This window comes from Canis lupus, chromosome 28, assembly GCF_003254725.2.
Source record: "Canis lupus dingo isolate Sandy chromosome 28, ASM325472v2, whole genome shotgun sequence".
NCBI classification, from domain to species: domain Eukaryota; kingdom Metazoa; phylum Chordata; class Mammalia; order Carnivora; family Canidae; genus Canis; species Canis lupus.
The window spans coordinates 29,846,682-29,869,378 of NC_064270.1; the positions used below are offsets into that span (position 1 = coordinate 29,846,682).

The following is a 22,697-nucleotide window of genomic DNA, read 5'->3' on the forward strand; positions in this document are numbered from 1 at the left end:
AAACCAGACTTAGCACGAAACCTGGATGGGAATGTCCTGGCAGCATCTGAAAGCTGCTTTAAGTGTAAGCATTGGGATCCCTCGGGTTTAAGGAAGAAGGATTAGCTTGCCCTCAAGCCTTCTTTTTCATGGTCCAAGAAAACGATGATTTCAAGTTGCCATGTGCAATGATCTTGACCCTCCCATCATCTCCAGTCTCCTTGCTGTCCCGGAGCGAACAACCCAAGGATTGGGTTGGAACAAGGATTCCAACCCAATCCTGTGGAATCCAAACCCGAGGCATCAGGGCAAGAAAGGGGTTTAAGATGGTGCTGAGAAACTTAAAGGAGCAGAGTTTTGTTTCAAATCATTGACATGGCATAATGTCAAGTCACTGAGCAGATTTCAAAGCTTTCCATTCTTATACTTTCAGGGAAGGGTCTGGAAGGATCTGAAACATATGGGGCATTACTGCCTGGGAGGGAGAGAGAAGGCACGGCCTGGGGTGTGTAACTTTTTACTTCAGACCCTCATGGGTCATGTGAATTTTCTTTTCTTTTCAACAATGAACATGTAGCTATTTAATAATTAAAAATAATTTTTAGGAGTGCCTGGGTGGCTCAGTCGGTTAAGCATCTGTCCTTGGCTCAGGTCATAATCCTGGGGTCCTGGGATCCAGTCCCATGTCGGGCTCTCTGCTCAGTGGGGAGTCTGCTTCTCCCTCTCTCTCTCTCTGCCTGCCTCTCTCCCTGCTCATACTCCCTCTCTGTCAAATAAATAAATAAAATATTTTAAAAAAACAATAGTGGGCAGCCTGGGTGGCTCAGCAGTTTAGCGCTGCCTTCAGCCCAGGGCCTGATCCTGGAGACCTGGGATCAAGTCTCACATCGGGCTCCCTGCCTGGAGCCTGCTTTTCCTTCTACCTGTGTCTCTTTCTCTCTTTCTCTCTGTCTCTCATGAATAGATAAATAAAATCTTTAAAATAATAATAATAGTAGTAATTCTTAGGGGTGCCTGAGTGGCTTAGTTGGTTAAGCATCTGACTCTTGATTAAGCTTCAGGTCATGATCTCAGGGTCGTGGGATCGAGCCTGGTGTCCAGCTCCACACTCAGCACAGAGTCTGCTTGAGATTCTCTCTCCTTCTCCCTCTGCCCCTCCTCCCGCTTTTGCTCTCTAAATAAATAAATACATGAAATCTTTAAAAGAATTCGTTTTTAAAATTAACCTGCTCAGGATCTTGAACGGCACAGTAGCAGGATGCGCTCAGGGCTAGTGCTGGCCGAGCGGGCCCTGGGTGGCCTTCCTCCCTGGAGCTCCCAGCCGTGCGACAGAACGGGACACACGTGTTCCCAGCCCACTGAGCTGACAGGGCCACCGGGGATGGGCGCTGTCCTCTCTCATACAAAGAGGAGCGCGTTAGGCCGCGGGGATCGATTTTGCTCCCTGCATGTTGGAGAAGGGAGAGCACTGGCGGGGGTTTCATGCTGCCCTACGGCATGTGCAAAGGCGAAAGGTGGCCCCAACCAGGAGGGGACAGTGAGGAAGGCCACCGCTCGGCCCAGGCCAGGTCCGTGGGCCACGAGCCCACCCATTCCCCTTGCCCCGCGCGGTGACCTGGGGCCAGCCGTGCCGCCATCCCCTGGGGTGACCTTTCACACTTCCCCGGGACCACCCCCCCCCAAGTCCCATGAGATGCGCACGTGGAGGCATCGTGGAAACCACGGGGGGGTGGGGCTCAGCCCTCGTGTTTCCCGAAGTCACGACGCTGGAGAAAGCTGCGCGACCCTGGCTGGTTATCGGTGGGGGCCTGAGTCCGCGAGCTCCGCTGCGGGTTTGGGAGTCCTTTGGGAGTTCTGTTGAGCTGGGCTTTCCCGGCCTGGGCACCACCGACACTTGGGGCCGATCATTCTGTGTCGTGTGAGGCTGTCCCGTGCCTTATATTTAGCAGCATCCTGGACTCTGCCCAGGAGCTGCTGGTGGCCCCCTCGCCACCCCGCTTGTGACAGCCAGAAAGGTCTCCAGACACTGCCCAGTATCCCCTGGGCAGGCTGGGGGGGGGGGGCACAAAATCATCTATTAAGAACTATTGCATGAAATTAAAGTTTATCTTCACATGACAGTCTAAAGGACACGCACAGTTAACACGGAGGGCTCTGAGTAAACACAGACACGACTGCATTTCGCCTCGTAAGTGTCTTATCATAATCTCCATTTCACAAAAGGGGAAGCTGAGGCACAGACTGTATCTTGCCCAATGTGTCACAGCTAATGAACTCTGAGGTCATAGGAAAGGGGGGAAAAGTCAGGCCTAAGGAAATAAAGATGTGGCTGGCAGGGAGCGGCTGCAGGGCTCTAGATGGCTTCACTGTGCAGCTCCGAGGGGCAGCAGAGTTTGCCAGAAGCCGCACGCCGTAGAGGAGGACACAGAGGCCACACCAAGAGCCCCCACGTCCCCCACCCAGTGCACCCAACACGCAGTGATCCTGACAGTAAATGTGAGCTCCACATCCAGGAAGTGATGAGCAGCGAGGGAGATGTCAGGCCATCAGGGAACAAATGATGAGCCATGGTCAGGAGGCTGCGGGTTCACAGTTGGTACAGAGAGGCTCTGCACCACCGAGTCATCATCAGGCTCCTGCACAGCTCATGAGACACGGGCACGGCTGGAGCTGGGGATCAGGGCCAAGGCCCACCTTTGAAGAGGCCCTAACCTTATTAGCCCAACTGGCATATTCTAGAACGAGTTACCATTCAAAATCCTTGAAAGTAAACTGGTTACCACAGCTTCAGGGCCTCACCCTGGCCAGCGCCTCCTGACTTAGTTTCTACTGCCGTCCTCATTGACTATATACTCCAGCCATACGGACCTCCTCCAACACGCCTAGTGGCTCCCCACCGCAGGGCCTTTGTGCTTGCTGTTGCCTCTCCCTGGAAGGTCCTGCCCCCTTCTCACCTGGCTTTCCTTGCCACTCAGGTCTCAGCCACCTCTTCGGGGTGCCCTCTCTGACCACTAGATCCCAAGTAGGCCCCCCTCAATCATCACTCTCAGTCCACCACCTGCTGTAGGTACTTCATGGCATTTATCTTTTTCTGTCTCTTTGGTTGGACAGGGGCTGATTTCCTCACTGCATATATAGTTCCTAGCACGGTCCCAGGCACACAGTAGGCTCTCCATCGTCATTGTGGCACAAGGGAGTGAATAAAAGAACAAATACCAGCAAACCAACCAGAGCTAAAATAAACCAGCCAGCAGTGGATTTTTAAAAGAAGAAAACAAAGCAAAACAAAAAAAAAAGACACTGCAGGAAATTGCAATTCATTGAAAAAAATCAACTCTTTGTAAGGTCGCCTCCTCCTTCCTGCTTCCCACAACTTAAATTTGTCCTCTGATTCTAGCTAGGCTAAGGTTCCAAGGAAACGGCCACAGTACTACCCCCACCTCTCCTGGCCTTATCCGCATGTGCAGAGCGCACAGAGGGGCTGTGTTTGCAGAACTGAGTTAAATCGGAGCATGATCCCTCCACTTCCATAAGTTTTCAAAGTGACAGAGTTCTGAGCCCCCAAACTTCTCGTAAGATATCAAACTTCTTTTAAGATATTAAAACGTCTAACACATCCTTCACAGAATATGTCGACCACAATTCAAACTTGATGCTTTGGGGTATCAGGATCACTGGTGTTGCCACCATCCCATAGCACAGGGATGCCCCCACAGTGGTGCGTGGGGCCAGGGGCGCCCACACGCGGTGGCTCTAGATATCTCTGCGCTGTGGTTTTATGTTTAGTTTCGTTTTTCTGTCTCCTCCCTGCCTGTCGGTTATCGCTTCTTTCTGCCCATCGCTGCACAGCTTCTACCGGCACTTCCAATCTGCTGGGACCTAAGAAGCAGAGGCTGCTAGAACTGTGCGTAAATCAAGAATAAATAGGACTTGAATGAAGAACCAAGAAGCTTTTCATTTAAATCAGATGCACAGATGGGGGGTCATCTGATTTAATGCCCAGGGAGGATTTTCCCACCCTTTTAGGTTCTAACCGTGTCCTAAAGTCCATCCTGCCCTCTCAGCACTTCCACGGCTGGGGCCCTGCTGCCCTGAGGAGGGGCTGAGGCTCCCCGAAGTCTTCCTGGCAAATGGGGTTGGGAGGTAGGGAGCGGGAAGCAGGCGGCTCAGACAGCTAGCTGCCTTGAAGTGGTGCTCAACAAAGCCAGAGCCATGGAGCCGGGTGGGATTCAAGTTAGGTGAACTCTTGTGGTTGGTTCTATATATGTGCCTCTCAGCTTCAAATTCCTTCACTTAGAAAACCAGGGCCCTCTGGGGGGCCTTTTGGGAGCAGAGAACCGCAGGACCATGCTGAGCACACATTTTGATGGTTACCAGCAAGGCTTTCACGAGGCAGAGTTTTCCAAAGTGGAACAGAACCCAGAAGCCCTTCCCAGGGATTCACTGTGGAATCAGCTCAGATGCCAAATACCCTGTTTCCACCTTGTTGTACCTTTGAAAGAGAGTTAGTTCCCCTTGCTCCCTCTCAAATCAGTGAATTTTAACAACAGGATACACAAGTACCTTCTTCACACTAAATCCTTTGAACTGCATTGTGGTACAATGCTGTGTGCGTCTGCGCATGTGTGCTCGCACAAAGAGAAGGATGGAAAATCTAGAAATCAAATGTTATTTCTGTTTTTTTTCCAGGTATAGAACTACAAATTTTTTTTCATCTTTATATTTTTGATTTCCTAAGCTCCTTTTGTTAAGCATGTATGACTTTCATAGCTAGGTAAGTAAAAGTAATTTTTAAAATATTTTTCTTTGTCACTTAAAAAAAGATCTTCCTTTGTTCCTTGTGTGTCCTCCTTTCCCTGCTGGCAAACCCCCCCAATGTATGCATCGAGGGGAGCGTGCCCAGTCACAGGGGTCCAGTTCCATTTTAAGATGTGCTGCAGGACTAACTGCAAGAGGCCTGGGTCCTGGGGAGCCCACGGTCTCATCAAGTGCAGGGCTATCAGCTTACTGCATTCCTCACTAGTACCTTGGCTTCTGCAGTCCCGGAAAATGGGGTTGCCTGTGCTCACCTGGTCTCTCCAGTCCCTCTGCTCCAGCTGGTCTCTTGGGGCTTTGAGGAGCCATGAGAGGCCCCCAGGAACCCAGGCTGTGAGTGTGGCAGAGAGAGTGGGGTCTTTGAAGACAGGAGGACGAGAATGCACCTGGCCTCTAACACTTCTTGCTACCTGTGTAACTTTGTGCTAACAAACCACATAATCTCTCCCAAACCTTGCTTTTCACATCACCAAAATCAGAAAAATAACATGCATTGGAGATTAAGGAGATGGTATGTGCCAAGTTGGCATCAGGCACTGAAGGGCACTCCTGAATAGTAAATATTGTTATTACTGAGTTTTCCGTCTAGGACAACAGGGGGGTTCAGTCCAGGTTCTCAACTCTAGCTGTATTTTAAGTGACTCTAGGGAGCTTTTGAAAGACTCTGAGGTCCATGGGGTGCCTGGATGGCTCAGTCAGTTGGGTGTCTGACTCTTGGTTTAGGCTCATAACCTGAGTCAAGGTTATGGGATTGAGCCCCATATGGGGCTCCACACTTGGTGGGGAGTCTGCTTGAGGAGTGTCTCCCTCTGCCCCTCCTCCCCTGGTCTCCCTATCTCTCTAAATGAATAAATCTTAAAAAAAAAAAAAAAAAAAAAAAAAAAGGACCCAGAGATCAGAGATCCAGGTGGAGCAGATATCCTTACGCACTACAGCCAAAAGAAATGCCTTTTCGCCATACATTCTACTTTATTTCCTTTCACTCCACAAATCCATGTCCATGGCATCTTTCCCATTAGCTCAAAACTACCACCTCCAGGAAGCCCTCAACTAGTCTCCTGCACCCACCAGAACTCCTTCAACACCTAAATTTGATTAAGGAGTCACATGGAGTTTGCACTTGCCACTGTGTCAACTAGAAAACATTCTCAAACTACTTTTCAAATTTGTATTTGCTACTTGTTTCCTAATCTGATGCTGAGCAAAGATGGGGCATCATGGATGCTGGGACAGGCTCTGGGCTCTGCACATGCTCCCAACGATCACAAAAAGGCCAACCAAGGTCTTGTACCAGTTGTCGGAGTGTCGTGCCAGGACCTGCAACCTCAGCGTCGCCGGGGAACTTGCTGGGAAGGCAAAGTCTCAGGCCACCCGGGAACCATCAGATCTGAAGGTTAACTCTGGAGGTGAGGCCCAGGGTCTGTTTTAACAAGCCCTCCAGATGGGTATGGGCTTGCTTACCTTTGAGGGCTGCTGAATAAAGCTAAAAGCTAATTTCCACCTGTGAGCCAAGGAAAGCCTCTGCTCCCTTAGTAAGGAAAGTGCATGCAGAGTCTGATATTTGTCTGTGTTCCATCATCTACAAGTGTATAGATAACATGTCGGGAGAATGGAGCACACTCTGAATAGTCACATCTGCAAATTCACGTCTAAGAAATCTCTGAGTGCAATCTCATCCCTTTTCCTGTTACCACTGGCAAATCTCATAAAAAAGCTTGCTAGAAAACTAATTTATCCCTTACAGGTCCTTTTTTAAACTCAATTCTTTCTGCTTTAAGTGGAATAAACTGTCAAACGTTAACCTTTTTCCTTATAACTCAGGAGCCTCACTATGAACTAGCCTACGGTCTTGGGCCGCTGGAAGTGCATGATCATGTTTAGATATTTGCACCAAAAACGGCCCCAGGTTCCCTACCACTGTGAGTCCTCGTGCTCACTTTCTAGATTTTTCTCTCTGTTCCTCCCTTTAGCAGTTACATATTGCTTCCTCCATGTAGGTTCCTTGAATAGCTCCAGCCTCCCTTCTAATCTGGGTGGAGAAGACAGATAATACTGTTGGTCCAACCTGTGTGTAGACGAAAAGTAAGCAGGCATGTGGGAGACTCCGACGGGTCAAATCCTGAGCCTGGCATTCCAGTCCCCTCTAGTTCACCAACCACAGCCTCTCAGGATGCCTCAACTTGCCCAGCTGGATGGGATAGCTTCTGGGGTGTCTAACATTTAGTTTTAACTGAATTCTCCCCAGCCTACGGGTAAGTGTCACATCCAAGTGCCAGCTGGGAAGACAGGTTACCTGGTCCTGCAGTTTCTGGAACATTAATGGGTGCGGTTCTTCCAGTATCTTCTCATTGAGCCGGGACTGCCCCTCGACGTTGACTTGTGACGAGGCCTTACTGGACAGAAAGGTCATGTAGATCTCTTTTGCCTTTTCCTGCATCTGGAGGAGACACAGGGAGCCTGTTATCTGGAAGCCCAGCCCTTCCCCACTGCACCCAGTTCTCTACTCCAGCCAGACCCAGAAGCTGCTGTTGCTCCATAGCTCTTGGGTATTCCGGCTGCTGCTCCAGGGCTAAGGTCTCTGGGAGGGCTCGTGGTTGGTCTAGCCCCTACCCCCACCCCTGTCATGCATCTGTAGCTGCATCTCCTGTTACGAAATTGCTATACTATCTATGGGGAAATGAAGACAGAAAGAATCCCGGCCCAGAGTGAATGACTGTCTGCACCATTCAGGACTATCCTGTGAAGTCTCCAAATTAAGGACTCAAGGCAATCTTGTTCAATCATAAAGAGGAGGGAGGCACTGACCCACACTACAACATGGAGAAGCCTAGGAAACATCATGGTGAGGGCAAGAAGCAGGCACTGAAGGCCACATAGTACATGGTTCCATTCATATGAAAGATCCAGAATAAGCAAATCCATAGAGATGGAAAGATGAGTGGTTGCCCAGGGCTGGGGGGAGGGGAAATGGGGAGCAACTGCAAATGGGTAAGGGGTTTCTCTTTAGGGCAATACAAGATTCCGGAACTGGATAATGCAAGTGTTCTTAATGCTACTGAACTATACATTTTAAAATGATGAAAACAGTAAAAATGAAAGCCCTAAGAGATGGTTAAGTGGTAAGATTTATGCTGTGTGTGTTTCACCACAATTTAAAAGATCAAGTTTGGGATGCCTGGGTGGCACAGTCATTAAGCATCTGACTCCTAACTTCAGGTCATGATCTCAGGGTCGTGAGATTGAGCCACACGTTGGGCTCCATGCTGGATGTGGAGTCTGCTTAAGATTCTCTCTCCCTCTCCCTCTGCCCCTCCTCACCTCCAAAACAATTAAATTAAGTAAAAAATAAAAATAAAAAAGACAAAAAAATCAAGTGAAACCATGCACACAGATCCCAACCACTCATCCAACACCTACTATGCCCAAGACACATGCCAGGGGTTTTACAGCCATGATCTCATTTCCTTAATCCCCTGAGCATCCAGCAAACGGCTGTTTCCTGTTGGCACCACCTCCCTGGGGAGGACACAGAGGAGAGTACTGTGGCTTATTCAAGAAGCCTGCAGGGAAACTGAGAACTGTTTGGCTCCAAAGCCTTTCAATTCTACCACCACCCCCGCCCCCCACCCCAGTTCCACGCTCACGAGATTCATCACCACCTCCAGGTGTACCATCTGTCTGCATTCCAGGACAGGGATTTTTTGGTAATGGGATAGGAGTACAAGCAAAGAGGAGAACACTTGCTGCCCCCTGAGTCCTAAGTGCCGTCCTGCTGGAAAACATCAGCCCTAAGTACATACAGGCCCTTAAAAGGCTTGTAAGCACAACTGGAAAAGATATACCCACCTGTACTCATGGTGCTGTGAAAACCTGGAGCAAAAACACTTAGGGTAAGTGCTTTGTCTTAAAAACAGCATGTCTCCCTGCTGGGGCTGCAGAAGGCAGCCCGTCCTCCAGGGCATCCCCCTAGGGTTCTATTTTCTCCTAGAGAAAGGAGGCACTTCGCTGGCTGCAAAGATGGGGGTCGATCCTCTGAACATTACAGCCTAACTAGTACCTCACCCCACAGAGCAAGTCAGGAGACAAATGCTTCTGACATACAGCCACGGAGCCATGATGTGGGGGGAGCACAGGGGCCTTTGTGGGGCCTACAGAACTACTATTCCCTCCAGAGAGCCCACCTGGGATCCCACACAGGCTGCAGAGCTCAGCTCAGGAAAGCCCAGGCTCTGGAAACGTTCAGCCTTAGAGAAACCACCAGAAGGCTTCAATATTTGGTGCTTGAAAGGAGGGGAGTTTAACTTATTCTGGTTCCAGGGACTGGTTGACAAAAGACCCCATGAGGCTGAGGCCTGACCATCATATCCCCCAGAAAGAAAGTCTTGACAGTACTTGCAAGAAGAATCCCCAGGTGGGGGTCAACATTCAAGGCCCTGGTGTCATTTCTTGATCAACCGTTACTATGAGCAGTTCATTGAGGTCAAACTCAAACAACCCAGGAGCATCTCAAGGTAAATATGGCTACTCCACGGGACAAGTCTGGAGACCATCACAGAGACCCAGGGAGGGCAGCACTTTGGAGCTTCTTTGCCTTTCAAAGACCCACCGTTCCATGAAGTCATGAGCCTTACTCCCACCACCCCTTCTGTCAGTGAGGAACAATTTTAGAGAACTACTTCCTGTTTTAACAATACTTCACAAAAATACAGTTTCAGCTCGTCTGATCAACAAACTTCATGCAGAGCTCTGGAAATAGAAATCACTTTGGGTCTCCCCTCTCCCTTGAACATTCTCTCTATCTCACACACACACACACACACACACACACACACACGTGCGCATGCATGCACACACACACATTTTCCAGATGAATCCAGGCTATCTTGGGTGGTTCTGTAAAGGAGAAGTGTAATGAGTAGCTTGAGGCTTAGAGGTGGGGGTAGGACGGGTAGTACAAGGATGGAAGGCACCAGGAGAAGAGGACGCAGGCTGGGGGGCCTGAAGATATCTTAGCCTCTGGATGGCTCAGCCCCACCTTGAGGCCCCCGTCCCCCCTCCTGAGGCTGTCGGGGAACAGTGCAGAGTCCCCGAGGCACCCAGGCCAGGGCCGGCCTAGTTTGTGGCTGCCCCCACGCATAGGGGAATGGCTTCAGCCACAGAGCTTATCTGGGCCGGGGTAGGAAGCGTGACTGGAAAGGGAAACCCTTAGACTACAGACCACAAGCCAGTCACGGGAAGGCCTGGTGCCCATGCCGAGAACTCTTAACAAAAAAGAAGAACCGGGTCTCTCGAGTTATTTTGGTAGATTTTCCATAGCTTTGTTAACCCTATTCTAGCTCCTGTCAGGAGCTACCCGGGTCTCTGGTTCTGGGTGCGACCTGGAAGGATGGCCAGCTTCTCTTCCCTACCGCGGACAGCCTCCACCAGAGCACCTGCTCCATGGAGAGCAACTAGGCCCAGCATCTGATCCTGACCATCCAGAAGGTGCTGGAAAAGGATTCCCCGCCCCCGGGACCCATGTGATGACTCCTGGCATCATCCTGAGGACTGCCTGTGGGGGCGTCTGCACCCAGATGAGCTTCTCCCAGGAGTCTGGGGCCTTCCTTCCACCTGGCAATGCATCAGCCATAACAATGTGCAGACACCAGTCAGCGCTCAGACGCTGCTCCCTCAGCCGATGCATGTTGAGGAGAAGCAAATTCGTTTTAATATCAGCCCGAGACACAGAAATCTCCTCAGAAGAACAAAAGCATTAGCATTCCAAAGCTCAGAAGAGTGTTGCTGTGTATGCTCTGGCCCCTCTCCCTCATCCATTAAGAGTGCTGAAACTTTTTCCACTGGGAGAATGAAACAAAACCTCCTTCTAGTCCACATGCCCTTACAGCTAATGACCTCCCCACCCCTGACTTCTTACAGAAACATCTCAAAGGAAAAGCATGCACTTGGCTCCTCCACTGTCCCCAAGCCACCCCTCCTCAACCCGCTCAGCCCAGCTTCCGCCCACCTGCCAGCGAGGCCTCCCAGCAGCTCCCTGATGCGGCCTGGTGCCTAAGTCCCTCAGACCTTCTTCTGGTCCACACTCTGGCCCCCAGCTGCCCTTTCAGGATCCTCCAACACCTTCCTGTTTCTGTCTCCTTGGGAGGCTCCTGTCTCTCTGTTCCCCCATAAATTCTGGGTTTCCCAGACTTCTGCCCTAGGGGAACTGCTTTCCCAACCACATGCTCTCCCAAGATTTCAGCCCAACCCCCTCCCCCAAGCTACGGACCACGGAGCCAACCGATTTCTAGAACTGTGGGCCTGGATGTCCCACAGACACCTCCAACTTAACACACCAAAGAACCAAGTGGCCCCTCCTGGACGGTGGGTCCTGCAGTCTCTACTCCTGGACACTGGGAGCTGCGGTCCCCAACACATGCCTCCCCCTACACTGCACCTATCACCAAGATCTGTTCCCTCTGTTCAGTCTGCCTTTTATACGTGCCTGCACAGCCCGCTCTTGTCCACTCCCGCCACTTGGCCGGCAATGGTCCAGAAAAAGAATGAGGCAAAGAATATCAAGTAGAGGATTCGAAAATATTTCTGAGAACTGGCTCAGGAAATGGAAAGCAGTTGGAGGGACAGTGGCTGACTCTGCCGAGAGCAAGCGTACACCTGCATGGGTGTTGGGAGGCAGGGAGTGCCAACAAGGAACCTCCGAAAATGGCAGGAGCTCAGGGGTGTCAGGTTGCCCAGACAGAAGGGACAAGGAGGGCAGCAGAGAGAAGCTGCTAGACCCCCAGGACCCCCGAGGGCCCCCAACCCTGAGCAGTTATCCCCCTCCCTTCTCCGTGGGGAGCTAGAATCTTCTCTAAAGAAACTTAGGGAAGCTGCCAAACAGAAGCCTGAGGAGAACAAGGATGAGACAGCATATAGTTAGGTGGACCCCCAGCAAAATCCTCCCAGCCCCGTACACTGGACCTATGTGTGGTTTCCAAGCACATCAGGCTTGTGGCCACCAGGAAGAGATTAAACAGGGCCCCCAGTCTACAGAAAACAAAAGCAGAAAGAAATTCCACAGAAGGATGTGGAAATAAAGTTGAAATCTCCAAAAGAGAAGTAGGAATCAAAAGCCAAAGAAATGACAAAAAAAGAGGAGGAAAAAAAGATAAAAGCGAAGGGGTCGCTCAGTCCAGGGGATGAGGGCCTTCCCTGGGAAAGAGACCAGAGAAAGTGGGAGGAAAGGAGTTATAAAAAGTCATGACAGGGACGCCTGGGTGGCTCAGGGGTTGAGCACCTGCCTTTGGCTTAGGTCATCATCCCGGGGTTCTGGGATCGAGTCCCGCATCGGGCTCCCCACAGGGAGCCTGCTTCTCTCTCTGCCTGTGTCCCTGCCTCTCTCTCTCTGTCTTTCATGAATAAATAAATAAAATCTTTTAAAAAAAAGTCATGACAATCATAACAACAGAGCATTGCCTCGAACTCTACATGTCCAGATCAATACGCTCCATGAAACACTCACACAGTGGGTGAACCCCAACCCCCCAAAGCCTCTGACTATACAGCTGTAGAATATTTGTGATGAAAAGGAGACTGTATGCTATTCCAGAGGGGAAAAAAACAAAGGGAACAAAACAAATAGTTTACATATAATATATTAATTCTTAACAAAAAGGGAAGGCGATGGGGCAGTGTGTTCAAAGTTCTAAGACAATGTCAACCTATGTCAACATTCAATTCTATGTTCCATCACTGTATCAGTGAAGTGGGAAAGAAGGGGGGAAAATCACATTTTCACTCAACGAGATCTTTAAATGTCCACCTGCCGTGTCCCCTTCCTCAAGAAGCCACTGCTGGCTGTACCACAACAGGCATGAAGGAGTGACTTGGGACCGAGAAGGTGCTGGGTCCCAGAAGCACGAATAGTGCTGGTGGCAAAGGAAGATCTGGGGACACCCCGGGGGGAGCTGCGGTCAGCGGGCCCCAGGAGGATGGTCCCCAAGTGAACCCCAGCTGCAGAGGTGAACCGAGAGGGCTGAGCCCATGCGACACCGCATCAAGCATTTTAGAGGGCTACTGGATGTTATAAAAATAAGAAAACCAAAGATGGTCCAAGAAGAAAAAATGTAATGGAAGCATCCCCTTTGGCTCGGCAGCAAACAAGAAAGATGAGTCTTAATCATGAAAATACAGTAGACAGGGATGCGAGTAAGTGAAAGCTCAGTTATAGCAAGAGGAAGCTGGTAGATAATATCTAAAAGTGATGAGTTAGCTCGGAAGGAACGGGGGTGCAGGCCAGCCAACGCTGGGCCTAAACCACACCGGGAGCAGCTGAGCTCCACGCAGGCCAGCCTGGATCCAGCCAAGCCCATGCTGAAAGGCGCAGCACGAACCAGAGTGGGGGATGAACTCGAGGGTGCTGCGGGGTGAAGGGAACCAACCCATCTTACTCCAGAAGGAGCATGGGTCACTTTGGGATATTTAATACTTTTTTTTTTTTTAACAAAAAAGATGGTTTTTAGGAAAACCTTTATTGTAGCACTTTTTTTTTTAAGATTTTATTTATTTAAAAAAAATTTTTATTTATTTATTTGAGAGAGAGAAAGAATGAGCAGGGGAGGGGCAGAGGGAGAAGCAGACTCACTGCTGAGCGGGGAGCCTGATGTGGATCTCGATCCCAAGATCCTGGAATCATGACCTGAACCTAAGGCAGATGCTTAACCGACTGAGCCACCCAGGCGCCCCTACTTTAGTACTTTAGATAAGAATCTCAAACACACTAAATCCTGGATCAAGTTGTAGTGTTAAATAGTATGTAATAAAAATCATAAATACCATAGGCCCTTACCCCCATAACTCTGTTAACACTAAAACACTATAAAAATGCAAGGTACCATTATATTTAAATACAAGTGCAAGTCGCTCTTGGAGCTATGGATTTTTTTTAAAGGTTTTATTTATTCGTGACAGACACAGAGAGAGAGAGAGGCAGAGACACAGGCAGAGGGAGAAGCAGGGAGCCCGATGTGGGACTTGATCCCAGGACCCCAGGATCAGGCCCTGGCCCTGGCTGAAGGTGGCGCTAAACCGCTGAGCCACTGAGGCTGCCCTTTTTTTTTTTTTTTTTTTTTTTTTTTAGCTATGATTATTAGAAACCTGTACTGTGGGGCACCTGGGTAGCTCAGTCAGTTGAGCATCTGACTCTTGATTTTGGCTCCCGTCATGATCTCAGGGTCGTGAGACAGAGCCGCACGTTGGGCTCCGTGCTCAGCTCAGTCTTCTTGAGCTTCTCTCCCTCTCTGCCCCTCTCCACCACACTCGCAGGTTCTCCCTCTCTCTCTCTCTCAAATAAATAAATAAATCTTAAAAAAAAAAAAAAAAAAGAAAGAAAAGAAAGAAACCTGCACTATCCTACCACTTCACCCCTACTCTCAGCTTGTTTTTCCAAATCTGTACAAACTAACTGGAGCTTCTCCTGAGGTTTTATAACTCAGAAATGCTGCTCGGTTTTAGAAGATAGATCCATCTCTCGTGCTAATTCATGGGGGAGAGGCACTTTATAGAAAAATTTCAAGCCATAAAGAAATTGAGAAGGGGGAGACATGTTCTGAAAGCTGCCTGCTGCATATGAACACCCTGAGTTACAACCATCCTAGAGATTCCAAGGAGGGTGGGGGTGTGGGGTGTCACCCTCCCAACTCCCTAAAGTCCAGCATCCCTGCCACACATGACGAGTGTCAAGACCCTCCCAACCTAAGCGGCCACAGGCCAGGGAAGACAGCAGGAACACAGCACGGGTCCACTATTTGGAGCTTCTGGGCAAACACGTGCGTCCCCGGGGCTATCGCCGCTGCAGGAGGGGAAGGGGCTGGGACCTCGCCTCTGGTGGGTCTTCAGGTGCCCGTGCATCTGAGTGGGGAGCACTGGAAGTAAAGAGTACCAGGCTGCTCTAGGCACTCGGATACAGTGGGGAGAAGACATTGATCTCAGACCTGCAGAGCCTGCGGGATAGAGGGAAGCCAAGACAGTATAGAGGAAATAAAGAAATCATACACATAAGGTGCCAGATAAGTTGGTTAAGTGCTCTGGAGAGATCTAGATAATCCTAGTAAAAGAATGAAAAAGACAAGCTAGCACGGGTCCTATTTAAAATAATGGAGGAGGGGATCCCTGGGTGGCTCAGCGGTTTAGTGCCTGCCTTCGGTCCAGGGTGTGATGCTGGAGTCCCGGGATCGAGTCCCACATCGGGCTCCCTGCATGGAGCCTGCTTCTCCCTCTGCCTGTGTCTCTGCCTCTCTCTCTCTCTCTCATGAATAAATAAATAAAATATTTAAAAATAAAAAATAAAATAAAATAATGGAGGGGCACCTGGGTGGCTCAGCTGGTTAAGCGTCCGACTCTTGGTCGTGATCTCAGGGTCATGGGATTGAGCCCCACATTAGGCTCTGTGCTCAGCGTGGAGTCTGCTTGAGATTCTCTCTCTCCTTCTCTCTCTGCCCCTCCCACCCATGCTCTCTGTCTCTCAAATAAATAAATCTTAAAAATAAATAACTAATAAATAAAACAATGGAGGCAAAGTAAGATTCACACCAATCCCACCACTGCCTTAGTTCACTGTAGAGATGCACCCTTGACACACTCCCCACTGGACCAGACGTGACAAGCCTTATTGTGAAACTCAGTTGGGCTCACTTCTCCTCTGGCCTCCGGCCTCCCCCACTTTTTAAAATTAGTGCTTCAGAACTTACTCCCGGTTTTACTTCCCCTGTAGCCAGACCTGCTGGAGAATACACAGGCCCCGCAGTTGGAGACCTGGATCTACACCCTGGCCCCGTCTGCAGCAAGCCGGGTGTGTATCCTCCCAAACCACAGCCCGCACATCTGGAAGGATGGAGGCAGTCATGAGGTTTAGGGTGATACCCCAGACTGAGGTCTGGGCACCATGGGCCTCGTGGATGCTGCTTCCTTCCCAGCACTGTCTTCTCAGGCAGCTGGCAGGTGAGGCATTCACTGCCCGGAAGCAGTAGCCAGACATGTTCTAGGCTTAAGGACACGAACCTTCCAGGGGTCACATGCTGGGTGTCAGGGGTGGGGGTGCAGCAAGGGACTGCCAGATTCTGGAAGCTCTGTCTATAGGATGTGGATGGGCCAGTGCAAACCAACCCTGCGGCCTTCCAGCATTCACCTTGACTCCCAGGCTCCCCGGGTGTGACCCCCAACTCCCTTCCAGCCTTAAGTGCAGCAGAGCCAGCCTGCCCCTCAAGCACCACTCTCCCATCACCTGGCCTGCCTTTGGCTCATTTCTCCAAGCCATCCCCGCCCACATGCTGTCCCCTATTCCAGGAACACTACCCTTACCCTCAAACTCCACCCCCAAACTCTGTTTCCCCACCGACCCCCACCTGTGCCCCGGGGGAACCCACACTTCCCATTTCTCTGCTCAGCACACTTGCAAAGGCTGTTTGAACAAGCTGCTTTCCTTTTATATGCCTGTTCCCTAAAGAAGCTCATCTGTCTTGTCCGTGTGTGTCTCCCACACTCTTCTCAGGGCCTGGCCCTGAGCAGACACTCCCCAAAGATCTGGTGAATCAACTGAAACTAAGGACGCACAAGCATGGTGTACAGAGAGAGCGTCTAGGTGACCTGGAAATGCTGGTCCAAGTCCCAGCTCAGCCGTGGGACGGGGTGGGGTGGGGGGGTGAGGGCTCAGCTTTCTGATTAGTACAACGGGGTGGTAGGATGGTGGGAGGAGGGACAGCAGACCTGTAGGCCCCTCTCAGCCCCAACACACAGACTATGGCAGAAGAATGGACATGTTTGCTTGCTTGGCTCTCACCTAGGGTTTAGGCTGGGGCTGGACAAATCAATTGCACAGTCCAGCATTTATGGACAGTGGTCCTGGGCACTGGGGCTGAAGGAAAACAATGAGCACTCCTGTGTCCAGGGTGGCATCCTGGCCTTCCAAGGCAGGCAGCCCCACCTGCTTGCTTTTCCCCAGAGGCCACTCACCGCCCAGGAGGCTCAGACAAAGTTGTCCAGGGAGGAGAAGAAGCCTGAAGGAAGCAAATGCCAAGGGTCTTGCCTGGGAAGGCTTTCTAGGCTGACCTAGGAAATTTGAGCTAAAGGGAACCTATCTTAGCATCCACCCTTGCCCTCCACCCCCTCCACCCACAGACAGGAAAGCGATAGAAGGAAGGCTTCGCTGCCCCATCTTGGGGGAAGTGTGTCTGAGTCGGGAAAAGGCTTTGAGCAAACCAATGATGAACATTTTCCAAGCTGTTGTCTACAAACATGTAACCGCTGCTGGCTTTGTGGAGTAGAGCTTTTGGAGACAGAGGCTCAAAAGCTGGCAGTCCACAAGCTGCATCTGCCCGTGGATGTGTTTTGTTTGGCAGGCAAGATTTTACATTTTTTACAAATTAGTTCCAACATTTATAAAATCGGGATGATTTCATAAGAATCCAAATGTCCAGCTTCTCTGGAAAACCAGACAGCACTGGGCTGGAGATGGAAGAAGCTGCCCTGGGAAGAAAGGCCCACCACTTAGGATTCTGCGGGCAAGGGTGGGCAAGCGAAGACCCAGGCAAACAGAACTCAAAGCACAGAAAGCCCAGACAGCCACAGGCCCCAAAGCGTTCATTGCCAAAGTCAGCTAAAGAATCAGCCACAGCCCCTGGATGCAGGGCCCGCTACCCACAGCGGCCCCAGTCCCCACCACTCCCTATAGCCTCACACCAAAAGCTTCATGGACTCCTGTTACTCACCAGCCCCTGGAGGCATTTGGCTGGTAGCCTCTGAGAAATACATAGGCATAGGCCTCATGAACACACTCAATCCACAGGCCTTGTTCTCTATCATCTCCTCCACCTCCCCTGACACCCCACTTTCAAGGACAGAAAATCCACTGACATCAGAATTAAAGGCTACCTCCTGCAAAGAGCACACATCTACCCGGGAGAACAGTGAGAAACTTTCTAGGTAGGACGCCTGCCAACTACAGGATGTTTCGTAAAGATACGCTGAATAATTGACAATCTATCTGATCTGAGCTGCGCTTTTATCGCCACACATCTGTTAATCGCTTTACTACATCCGTACAAAATGCCGACATGTCAAACTCCGGGGAAGCATCCTCATAACTTATTCATGAAGAAAAAAATCGTGCACGATGATAAACTCGAAATAACAGAAATCGTTATTTTTACTTCAACTCTGTGTCCATTTGAACAGCTCCATTTAAAAATTAACACACTTTTAAAAATTATTAATATTTGATCAACACAAGGTACCTAATCTGAAGCTTCGGTCCTTCCCCAAACCCACCATGGATCAGATTTCTTTAGGCAATTTCAAAGTCTATTGGAAAGGCAGCAATGAGAGAAAAAATAATGAGAGAAAAAAATATATCAAGAACGTGATTATAGACTGGAAGACATACCTGCTTCTTATCCTGTGTTTTCTTAAAATCTTCACATGCTAGCCAAAATAAAACATTTTCTTCACTGAATTCCTTTTTTAAAAATTCCTATGGATAACGAGAGGAAAAAATATCAAGCAATATTCCACTTCAAAGAGAGAAACAAACAAATAATGCCTTTTCCTTCAGGGATGGGTTTGGCTAAATGCAACAAATGAGTGCGGTTCAATCTCCCTTTGACACCTCCATCCTGAAAAACAAAGCGTATGTTTAATGTTAAAGCTAGAATTTCATGTGCATTTGAGCTTGATGACTTGGACACCGTAAGGAAGAGTAAAAATGAAGCAAGAATCTACTCACAAGTCTAAGATGACAATAAATTACCAAAGAGTAAATTTAAGTGGGAGATATATTCATTCCTTCTAGACAGTGTTTAAACAAAATACATTCCTCTAAAATCAGGCCCATTTTTTTAAACAAAAGAAAAGAAACATATTAAGCATGTCTAAAAATGCCATGATGAAAACTATTTTAAGTTGGAGGTGTGTTTTTTTTTTTCTTTTTTTTTGGAGGGGGCCGATGTTGGGGGCTTAGCAGTACAGCCTGCTATCCCGCCGTGCACAGAACAGGGTCCTGCCCGAGATCTACACAGTGCTCACTGCGGCCTGGTATCCAGGATTGTAGGAAATCCTGGTGGCTGGCCCGCCACCCCGTCCCTTAGTACCACGACGGGGACCCACAGCATCAGGGCTCACTCTGACCTGAGCCAGGGCTTAAAGACAGAAGTCGGTGGGACTCAGGCAGACCTGGAGCGTTCTCAAAATTCACATGTGGTTCTTCTAAACTGACACCTGGGGTTTCTGCTAGCCAAAACAGTTCTTTCTAGGCAGCCCTGACACCCCCATCCTTCAGCCCTCCTCTCTGAGTTCAACTTCACTTTTCCAGCTGTTGTCCTTGTCTCTCACTGGATTAAAAGTGAATCCTGAGATGGGGTGCCTGGGTGGCTCAGTGGTTGACGTCTGCCTTTGGCTCAGGGTGTGATCCTGGGGTCCCAGGATCGAGTCCCGCATTGGGCTCCCTGCATGGAACCTGCTTCTCCCTCTGCCTGTGTCTCTGCCTCTCTCTCTCTGTGTCTCTCATGAATAAATAAATACAGTCTTAAAAAAAAAAATAGAATCCTGAGAATCCCTCCCCAACACCCAAAGGAACAAACCTTCACATCAGCGACACCCAGACTACCCCCTCCCACACGTCACAGAGCTGGAAATTCTTTTTTTTTTTTTTTTTTTTTTCTTTTTTTAAGAATTTTATTTATTTATTCATGAGAGACACAGAGAGAGAGAGAGAGAGAGAGGCAGAGACAGAGGGAGAAGCAGGCTCCATGCAGGGAGCCCGATGTGGGACTCGATCCCAGGTCTCTAGGATCACACCAGAGCTGGAAATTCTTTGTAGGTTTTACCTATGAGCAAAGTACCTCTTCACCCACCACTCCTAACACCTCCCATCCAACTATACAAAAACCAGAAAGAGTCTGGGCATGCCCCTCAGTTCTGGTCCACGGCTACCTGGGAGAGTGACAGCGTCTCCATCGTGGCCATGGCAAGTGAGAAGTCCTTATTCTCAGGTTGGGGCACAGAGTGTGAAAAATCAGCCTGTGTTTCCCCCCACAGGTGTCTAAACTACTTCATGTGTTGCAATCCACCCCCCCACCCCCGTCAACAATGAAAAAGGCAAACCCTAAATCTTTTCACGCCTTCTGGGTCTTCAAGCAGATTCTCCAGGGAGGCGGCCCATTTGTCTGTGCTCTTGGGGCTCTGGTGGCTGCTGCTGGAACTCCCATCGCCGCTGTGGATGTCTGTAAAGCAAAGTTCAGACTGTGTATGTGGCCCAAGGATACTTTCATTTAAAAATATCTGCATATCAGCGTCATCACCATTGTGGCTATCACAGGTCATGTACCAGAATCTTCTCCAGGCACTTAGCATGGGGAACTCACTCCAGCCCCGATGATAACCTCAGGGGGTAGGCACTGCCTTTTCCTACTTTCCCACCACTCTCCATCGCCCTTCCCCCACCCACGCCCTTCCCCCACCCACGTGTCCTCTGGCCAACCCTCAGGCAGCCCTCAAGTCTCTCTCCCACCATCCTCCCAGGGACCCTGACACAAGGGCAACTACACTCTGCACTGTCTTGTAATTGTCATGCTGTCGTGTGATGAGTTGGATGACTGATGCGCTAGTCTGAAGGCTTCTGTGTCTCTTTATCTTACACCTGCAACACATAGCAGCTCATTGGCTGGCACGTAAATAAAAGGATGCACCAGCGCTGGGCCTAGGGTGGGAACAGGAAGGCACTGGCTACAGGTGCAAAATTTCAGGGGGTTGCTAAAAAGAAAACTCAGGCATCAAGATAAATGGTATTTTCACGCAAGATTTTGAAAAATCAAAATATGCAAAGAATTCCATAACAAACAAAATACCAAAATTGTAAATAAAGACCAGATGGGGGACGCCTGGGTGGCTCAGTGTTTGAGCGCCTGCTTTCGGCTCAGGGTGTGATCCCAGGGATCTCTCGAGCCCTGGGATCAAGTCCCACATCGGGCTTCCTGCAAGGAGTCTGCTTCTCCCTCTGCCTATGTTTCTGCCTCTGTGTGTGTGTCTTTCATGAAAAAAATAAATAAAATATTTTTTTAAATTGGCCGGATGGGTATTACTGATTTTTCCATTGCCTCCATTAATGGTTCGGCATCACACCATTCCTGTGTGTGTAGATTGAATAAACAACTCTTCGTACCTGCACCTCTGCTGCATTCTCTTTCTCAAGACACCTGAAGAGTTTCTTAACTCAAGGAAAGGGGATGGGGGACCTCCAGCTAACACACTTTGTCAACTTACTTGCCTGAGAGGAAGTGACAACACAAACATGTCTCATTCTACAGAATTCAGCCCCTTCCTAGAGCCAAGGAAAACCCATGGAATGTCATTTCGGATAGGCCCAAGTTCCAAACCCAGTTTGGCCAATTCAAACTGTGTGGTAAGAGGCAAAATTCTGTGGGCCAGATAAAGATAATCCTCCTACCTCTCTGGTTATCCAAAGGACTAAAGGGGAAGCACATCAGGCATTTAGAAGCTCACAGCGGACTCTCAACAAATGTTAGTTCCTCTCTCCTCTTCCCTAAAATAATGATACATCGAGTGAACTCTTTTTATAGCTAATGCTTTTTCTCCATTGTCTTTTAAAAAAAAATTCAACGTAGAAGCATATTTCTATAAAGAAAAGTTTGAATGTAGGAGAAAATAAGCTTTTAACTAAAAAAATCAGCAAAGCTAACCATTTGTAAAGGATAAGTGAAAAAAAAAGTCTTAAGAATATTAATTACTGGACGCCTGGGTGGCTTAGCGGTTAAGTGTCTGCCTTTGGCTCATGGGATCCGGGATCGAGTCCCACATTGGGCTCCCTGCAGGAGGCCTGCTTCTCCCTCTGCTTATGTCTTTGTGACTGTCATGAATAAATAAATCTTAAAAAAAAAGAATATTAATTGCTGCAAATAGCTAGGATGCCATACAGTTTAAAATGTTTTGGGAAATAAAATAAAATAAAATAAAATGTTTTTGGAAGAAAGTTGTATCTGAATACAGTGGACTTAAGAGTAACTCAGCTTCCATGATCTTTCATGTTCTATTGGGGGTCAACACACGAGTTAATTTCTCAAGCAGCTGAGACTCTGTCTCCCAGCATCTGGGAGAACTATCTGGATTTTAGACATTCGCTGGCTGACTGGAGCTAAAAAAAAAAAAAAAAAAAAAAAGAAGCAGAAGCCAGAAGCCCCAAGAGGGGGTGGGGGCTGTTTCAATACACACTGGTGATGGAGCACGAGAGAATGATTTGGGGCAAATCTAACCCTTTAATTGAGAAGCAAACTCACTTGAACACAATATAAATGGACCTGACGCTTCTCTAAAGTGAATCTTCGGTTCGTGGATATTACATTAGTTTCCTACTCTCTTTGCAAATGCTGGGACGGCAAGCTTCTGAACACTGAGTTTCTTCCCAACAAAGTATAAATCAAATCAAAGGATCACCATTATAAGAAAGTTCAGCACAAGGGTTCATTTTGCCAAGCATTTCACCAATTTACTCTCCTGTTCGGGGATACAGCTTGACAATTCGCTGCACTTCCTCAGCTGATCTTCTCTTAAGTAAATACACATGGAGACACAAGTGGGCTGCTCCCAGGGACAATGTTAGGCAGCCACAAATTTTTCCTGCTGTCACACAACACCTACTTTGCCCGTAAGTTTTCGACCTTGGTCTGAAAGGGTTCCAGAACTCCTGACATCCTTTTCAATAATAAACCAAACCACATTGGGGTTTTTACTGCCACGCTGTCTTGCAAATAAATACATGGTGGATTCCCATTTAACCAAAAGAGTGCTCTGGTTAACCAGATCTTCTGGTTAACTGAGAGCTCCGATAGCAAGCCCCACCATTAGATAATTGCCACCACCCC

At 49.0% G+C, this 22,697-nt stretch overlaps 1 protein-coding gene across 3 annotated transcripts in view; it reads right to left on the reverse strand.

Moving 5' to 3' along the window:
- Positions 1-22,697, reverse strand: part of RGS10 (regulator of G protein signaling 10) — a 39,262-nt gene that overhangs the window by 7,471 nt on the left and 9,094 nt on the right. For 2 of the 3 annotated variants that reach the window (XM_025467410.3, XM_035707857.2), the window contains exons 2-4: positions 19,924-20,042; positions 18,209-18,295; positions 7,088-7,231 (exon numbers count right to left, since the gene is read on the reverse strand). In XM_025467410.3, the coding sequence (XP_025323195.1) occupies positions 7,088-7,231; positions 18,209-18,295; positions 19,924-20,042 (350 nt within the window). Of the gene's footprint in view, positions 1-7,087; positions 7,232-18,208; positions 18,296-19,923; positions 20,043-21,265; positions 21,362-22,697 lie in introns of all 3 variants that reach the window. The other variant, XM_025467411.3, reaches the window with a different exon arrangement.